At 40.5% G+C, this 7,601-nt stretch overlaps 1 protein-coding gene across 1 annotated transcript; it reads right to left on the bottom strand.

Moving 5' to 3' along the window:
- Positions 1-1,442: 1,442 nt before the first annotated feature.
- LOC119025224 (histamine N-methyltransferase A-like) lies at positions 1,443-7,254 on the bottom strand. Its single transcript, XM_037108599.1, has 7 exons — positions 7,111-7,254; positions 6,862-7,004; positions 5,531-5,583; positions 2,991-3,098; positions 2,521-2,651; positions 2,153-2,246; positions 1,443-2,001 (listed from the first exon to the last, which is right to left on the bottom strand). The coding sequence occupies exons 1-7, from the start codon at positions 7,237-7,239 to the stop codon at positions 1,649-1,651; spliced, it is 1,011 nt and encodes a 336-aa protein (XP_036964494.1). The 5' UTR covers positions 7,240-7,254; the 3' UTR covers positions 1,443-1,648.
- Between the last annotated feature and the right edge of the window lie 347 nt (positions 7,255-7,601).

Genomic DNA, 7,601 nt, shown 5'->3' with positions numbered 1-7,601 from the left:
GTTTCGCCCGACCAGGCGTGCTATCAAGTCCCCTGTGACAGGAGACAGTCTTTACGGTCGGCTTTAACCTCACCTGTTGTGCGCTGAAATAACTGAAAGTTGTGTTACAAGCTGCCAAACGGTTAAGTTGATGTCGAGGAGAAAAATTGTGTCAAAATAATCCCTCACTGCCTTTTATTGTTCCTCTGCCTTCATGTTACACACTCAAAACATTTGATGAGAGATTTATGATTCTTGATTTTCTTTTTTTTCTACTTTTTTCCTTTATTACAATCTGGTTGTACAATATTAGTAACGTATTAACTGTAATAACTCTCCTGTTTTTGCCCCCTACATATTCCCACACCCTGCATTACGCTGACCTGAAGTTATATAAATCCAAGTCGAGTCTCTGTGACCTGTCACCCGGTATTGCTGGAAAAACACCTGAGCCAGGTGAATCCTTTAGTACACAGCATTTGTGAGCTCAATTGAAATATCACTCTTGTGTATTAACTATGCAAACAGCTGCCTACTATATATCCTGCAGAGCAACATAAGCATTCATTTCAGTCACATGTTCACTCTACCTTTAGTTACCTTAAGGCTCCATCAACATCTCAGGGCATTAGATATGTGGGTATGACAATCAAATTCCGGTTAAGTGGACTGACACTTTTATTTGGATGAACTAACAGCAGAAAAGGGCACTTTTTCATCAGGACACATATTTGAAGATACTGAAGGGTGCTGGGCTGTGCTGACAGAGCTACCAGCTGCCTAATTGTATCTGTAGCTAATGTAACGGCAGCACTGCAGTGACAATTAAAAGATTCAGAGTGAATAATAAAAAAATAAATCAATAAAAGCTTACAGATAGAACTCCCATCTGCCTTGACACCTTTCACCGCTTTCTTTCACTCCCTTTTTCCTCTGTTTGCCATCTTACTTCCCTCTTTCCGGTCATGTTTTCATTCTTCCTACATGGTTTACTCTCTTTGTTCAAGGCTTTTTGTGTTGTCAGGGTTTGACCCACCTTAACTCAGCTGCCCGGCATCCGGGGACCATTGACTCATGAGGGGCATGTCTGTGTGTATGCTGTGTTTCAGTCTGCCTGGGTGCAAGGTGAGCAGTGAGAACGCGGCATGGAATTGAAACGATTTGGGAATTTCCACAATAGGAAAGCAGAGGCGGAGACAGACCGATGCATTTTCGACATGATAAAAATGAGGCGGGCGAAAATAAGAACTTGAAAAACTGTGTGGGACTCACTCAATGTCTGAGGGAAACATCTTGAATTATAATATAATACAAAGCAGCTGCTCCACGGTCTTTACCAGCTGGTTGCAAACTATGACTATTGAATCATAAAGCTCCTTTCAAAAACGAGGGATGTAGTGGGATATGATTTCTTTTCCTCGAGATATACATTTTGTCTGTGGCAGTGATTGAGACGGCAAAACTGAAACTTATTTGATTTTATTGACCTTTCTGGTACACATACAGAGTAAATGAGGTGAACAGATGCTGGTATACAGAGAGATTAAATGAGGTGAATATGTGCTGAAAAATATAGCAAACAGGCAAATGTATTGTACAAATGATCAGGTGGCATGGCAGAGATTGGATTAGGGGAACTCTGAATGTGTGAATTTTTCATAGCATTAACTCAAGCATGAACGAATATGCAGCTCAGAGTGCTGTTGAAGAGCACCTTGCCATCCTTCTCGGTGCTGCACTTGTTTCTGAGCAGATCTAAAATCCCCGCTCTGATCTCAGGGGTGAAGGACTGGTAGAATTGATCTCTTGCCGTCATGAAATTCAGCAGGCGCACTCCAGTCTGGCTGTTTGGATCGAAGCACTTAGTGATGTCAAAGGCGTTGGGAACGGCGTGCTCCTCGTACTTCAGGCCCAGGCTCTTCAGGCAGGCGATAACTTCGCCTGACGAGCGGTACTCGGTGATGGCGTCGACACAGAGATCCTTGTGGTACGTCTTCCACAGGGTGTCCCAGCCACCGTTTCCTTGGTAGGATGAGATCAGAGGATACATTCACTCCGGGAGGAATAAAATCGTGGTAACCTTATCGTCATCTGAATTCTTTTTAGAACCAAAAAACCCCCAATCAAGCTCTGTTCTTCTATTTGCCCGCGAGAAGGAAGAAGTTCTACTCACTTGTTTCGATGATGATCATGAGCCTGCCGTTGCTCTTCAGAAGGCTGTGGTAGAACTTGATCGTATCGGCGAGGTCATCCACGTAATAGATCATCTGTCAAGAAGGCAGTTGTTGGGAAACTTTAATCCAACCCTCAATATCAAGGCTGGCATCCACGCAAGGCCTATAGTGTGAATTGTGAAGTGACTCACTCACTGTAGATGAATCGGGGCCAGATGATACAGTATGTTTTACTATTAATAGTAATAATAACTATACACGCAGCAGTGGAGGACTTAGTGGGTGGCTAAATAAATCTCATACTTGCACAGGAAGACACCGATATTCTTGTTGACAGCATCGCTCACATTATTTTAAAATCGAATACCTGAATCATGTGGATGAAGTCGAATTTCTTCACGTCTCCCTTGGCTTTGACTTGCCTCTCGTAGTCCCCGCTGTGCATGACGTGCCACGTGAACGGGATCGTCTGAAGGTTGGGGGTCTTCGCCACCAAAGCTGTAGGTGGTGCATAAAAGAAATACCACTGAGATATGGTGGGAGCGTTTTATATAAGCACAGATCATGGCAAAGAAGTACATATATGTACAGTATATGATACCAAAGTTAGTGTTATGGTCAAAAACTAATTCAGAAGTGAGGAATATTAAAAAGGGAAGCTTCGATTACTGAGAGGTCTTTTTTTGCAATGACACATTATTTTACATAAAATATTCATATTTTGTTAATAATACAAATATGATGATAACAGCCTTGCCTATCTTTTGTTCATGAGTTCAGAGTTTCCTTTTCACTACTAACTGAGTAGTTGATACTGTGTTTCTGAATGCACAGTACCTTTGAAGTTGTCTACGAGCTTCGAGCTGCCCTCCACGATGTCCGCAGTGATCGGGACAGCGGGGAACGCCGACTGCAGCAGGCTGAGCATCTGGACGTCCATCTCCCCTGGGACAAAAACCAGGAAGCCTCAGTGTAACGCTGCTTCAATGTGAAAACCCCCAAATATATCTGTCTGCACTCAACATTCAAGCACTAATTTCAGGTCGATATGTTCACTGTCACTGTATTTAGGTCAAGCGAGAGAGGTGGTGTGTGTGGCTCCATAGTCTGATTGTTCTGGATACGACCCTCTGATGTTGCCGCTGTGCAGCAGTAAATGCAATCTACAGTATGTCCTGATTTAACCTGTAGAGGGCCTTACATAAACTGCATGAGCTTTGACCAAAGTGTCCTTCTGTAATCTAGCAACTCTCCCCCAGTCTCTAATCAGGACGTCTCTCTATTATTAGACCCTTAATGATGCGCAGCATGAGCAGTTCAACCAGTCTTGGTTGTCAGACTGAGATTCTGCCCGCAGAATAACATTTAACATGAGATAAAATATCTGCTCCTCATTATCAACGGCAGCTCAACAATGAAGAAACCCAGAGGCGACAGAGGAAGAAAAAAAATAAAAAATTGAAGGTGGTGGTTCATTTACAAGAAAAAGTTTTGCGAGACCTCTTTCCCTCCCTGTCCCTTCCGGGCGTCTTGTATTATTGTTTAAGAATAAGTTACAATTTTGCATACTTTTCAAGTCAGTATTGTCCATTGTAAGTGTATTTTATATGTAATGATGTAAATATGTCAATATGAGGCTTCAGCAGTCTGAAACAGTTGAAACAGAGGGGGCATATAAAGCTGCTGTCTTTTCAGTATTAAATCCATCTGTTGTCCTTACAGAGACAGTTTTTCCCGGCAGTTGAGGGACAGAAACACAAAGAGTGAATTTCATTCTTGAAAAGACTGTAACTTCGAAGGCTCTCATTGGATTTGATCTGTGACTACCGAGGCCTCATATTAAATTTAGACACACTTTTGAAAGTATCTTTTGCACAGACATCAGACTGTCCCTCATCACTTCTCTTCTCTCCTCTGGGCCTGTATGAAGAGAAGGAATGATAACAGAAACATAAACTGTTTCAGTGCTCCTATGGGCACTTGACTATTGACTTCAGTGGTTACCTGATCATTGAAGTTTCATCTATGAGGCCATCTTTGTCGCAAAGCTATCATAAAATGAGAGTGGAGAGTAGTGTAACTCTAACTGAATCCAGGTGTGTAATCAGATTTGTAAATGTGTCAATTAACCTCTAAATGCATAATGAGAGGTAAACGTGCACGGGAATGTTTCTTGATTTAGAATAGAATAGTATAGAATACGATAGAATGTCTACCTACACAATTTCATGCTGTTTTACTTGTTACTGTTTACATGTGGCGGACCCTGCCACCGTTCTAGCTTCAAACAGGGTTCTGGGGACCTAATTTTCCTGCAAACATCTACGTCAAAAAGAGCACCTTTCACTACGTTTTAAGAGTGAGTCAGAAAAATAAAAAATTCAAGTGTTGTGTGTTGAGGTAGCAGACTCCCTTCAAAAAGTAGCTGTCATTATTCATTTATCTATTCTATGGCTTGGCTATGGATTTTGCGTTGTTGTGATAAATTAATAAATACATTCAAAAAAAAAGTTTAACTTTTCGGACATTAATATCTCATACAAAAAAAACAGTCTTCACATTAACAAATCTCAATACCCTTCTGAATCTGGACACATGGATTTAAATAAAGCTACCAAACTCTCCACTCAAATGTGTGAATAGGTCTGTTACAATATGGACCCTGTATAATTCTGCCAATCACTCAGAGATCACTTGTCACTGAGATCTCTGCATAACATTTCTCTGCCTCCCACCAACTCCACCTCCTCAACTGGAAATATATTAAAAGCTGCAATGCGGTGACAGCCGGTATCACTACTTCTACCCCCTGTAATAAACATATTCAGCTTTAAATCCATTATGCATTGTGTTTGTTAATGAATTAGAATGAATTAGAATTATGAATTAGAAGCAGCAGTTGAAGCAGTTTGTTATTAAGAAGCCAGATTGTGTCGTCTTAGCTTTGATGTGCGCTCGGGACAGAAGTTTGCCAGAAAACTAAGTGGTAGAACATTAATGCAGGGCCACTCAACTTAAACTGGGCTAAATCCTGTATCTAAACAGGGTATTTATGTCAGTTTGCAATTGACCTCTGGAGGGGGCATCATTATTTGTTTGAAAAAGTGTAAGTGTTCTGTTTTTTTCCCAGCAGCAAGGAGTCCTGCAGAGGCAGAGGCCCCCCGACTGGGCCGTCTGCAGGGGGGAAACATCTAATGAGACTCACACATCAGTGTGTTTTTCCTCTGGTATTTGAATAAAGCCGTGTCTGTAAACACACGTGCCCTCTGTCTCATTCACGGAGTGTTGCTGTTGTTTAAAATTAGACCTCAATTAGTAACCCCGACCACGTGTGTTTATGCAACGGTTACCAGTTGCTGTATCTCATCATCATATACCTCCACCGCTTCCAACGCCGAGAACATCCAGGCTGCTTCGATCAGCTCCGGTCCTGCATCAACACACCAGAGACAGAAAACAAGAGTGTGAACAAATCAGACAGAACATAATAAGTATGACACTTATCAGGGTGTCACTGGGATGATTTTAATACCAATAATGTGGCAGTTTTTTGGCCTGATTTCTGAGCTTTCTAACTAAAAAAAATAATAATAATAAAAATCATGTTATTCTCTTAAAAATATATAAAATATTTAAAAACTCTAATACAAATAGTATCATTTCTATGCATTATTTATTTTTACATTACTTTATAATAAAAGCGTATTAATGCACAACTCTTCCCTTTCATTAGAGACAAAAAATCTATATGCAAATAGGAAATTGCAGTCATTCATTAAAACAAATAGTGCAGCATGTAATGGAATAAATTGTGTATGGCAGTATTATCATTCATTAACCCGAGCCAGTCTACTGTTAGTTTAAAGACTTTAACTTAAAGGTGTATTAAGTAGTTTTGGGAGAGAAATTTTAATCAGATGAGAAAGACCATTGACTGACTTTTTGTTTGGTTTGTGCCTTAACAAACTCAACAAACAAAACCCTCATCAAACAAACTTACTTATCATGACTTGAAATTGAATAAACAAACTGACTTTAAAAGACAACACAGTTTCATACTGTTTTACTTTGTCTATATGTGTCGGACCCTGCCACCATTCAGACATACACCTATTTTGTGTGTATTTTAAAGTCTAACAATGATTAATATGGACTATAGCTGAACTACATGTACAAACAATACATATTTCTGAGTTTGTACTATTACCTCATTATTATTATTATTATTATTATTATTATTATTATTATTATTATTATTATTATTATTATACTATTATTTCTTCTCCAAAACACAGTGCCTCTTTATATTTAAGAAGGTGTCTAATTCGTCTGAGATGTCACTGTGTTGCCCGGCCATGCCACCCACCTCAGGGTTATCAGGGATGTTTGGACATGGAAAACTGGCACAAGCAAAAAAAACCAAAAAAAAAACCAGGTACTTTTGCCCCACATAAAGGGCAGTAAGGTTGATTTCCTGCAGCACTACTGCCAGTTTTAATACAATTTCATCTCTATTTGAAATGTCTAGACTGACCTCTGAGAGAGTTCATATGAGGACTCAGTCAACGAGCTAATGATTCTCTACCTCCAGGCTGCAATACATAGACATATAGAAGGCATCCAAAGCCTCTACTGAGTCTGAGCACAAAGTCACAACAGTTTGAGGATAAAACAAACAAAGTGCACTTCCAGCATTTCCCTCTTGTACCTTTTCATTTCTCCCGGCAGGATGTTTTGAACACACCGGAGCATGGCCTCGTGTTCTCCTGACTGCTGTAAGTAGAACTGGAAACTATCGACAGAACTGCCCTCATAGCAGGTCTGCTTTGTTTCTGCAGCCATGACGGATTCCTGCAAATCAGATGAAAAGCAATGATTTATGCATGCTAAAACTACAGCAACTTGCAGACTTGTGAGCAAGGCAAACATCAGGTGTGCACGTTAAATATTCATTTACCTTGAATGTGTGGAGAGGAGAGACAGAGAGTCGGCTGTTCTCCCACTCTTTAAGTTGGACAGAGTTGCTCTCCCCTCCCACAGTCTGGCCGGCTGCCCTCCCCTGAGTGTGTCTTACGTAACTCTTCATGATGAACTTTGGCTGCACAGAGGAGCCACCGGCAGCTGTGCCTTAAGATTCCTTTCCACGCAAGTATTCCAGAGGCTATTTCGACACCACTTTTCTCAGTAAGTCCCGACAGAAGTTTGTTTCAAATGTTCTCAACACTTTTTACGCTTACGGCAAGCACTCACTGCTATGTTCGCAAGTGTCTCATGCATTATTTTAGGGTTACTTTGGGTTGCTTTCACCCTATCGAGTAAAATGCATCCCAGAGGTCAGAATATAAAAATGTTGGCACTGTACAGTTCTGCAAACTAGAGATACATTAAATCTGTATGTTTCATACTTATCATATGAACATATTTTTTGTTATAAGGGTAAGACTCCGA

The sequence above is a fragment of the Acanthopagrus latus genome, chromosome 9 (assembly GCF_904848185.1).
Source record: "Acanthopagrus latus isolate v.2019 chromosome 9, fAcaLat1.1, whole genome shotgun sequence".
In the NCBI taxonomy this organism is placed as follows: Eukaryota; Metazoa; Chordata; class Actinopteri; order Spariformes; family Sparidae; genus Acanthopagrus; species Acanthopagrus latus.
This window is presented reverse-complemented; position numbering and strand designations above follow the sequence as displayed.

Excerpts from the sequence above, each read along its gene's own strand:
- LOC119025224 (XM_037108599.1), bottom strand. The coding sequence starts at position 7,239 with ATGAAGAGTTACGTAAGACACACTCAGGGGAGGGCAGCCGGCCAGACT. Across the intron at positions 3,099-5,530 it reads CGGCGTTGGAAGCGGTGGAG|GGGAGATGGACGTCCAGATG; the intron begins GTATATGATGAT and ends TTTTTGTCCCAG. Across the intron at positions 2,247-2,520 it reads ACTTCATCCACATGATTCAG|ATGATCTATTACGTGGATGA; the intron begins GTATTCGATTTT and ends CCTTCTTGACAG.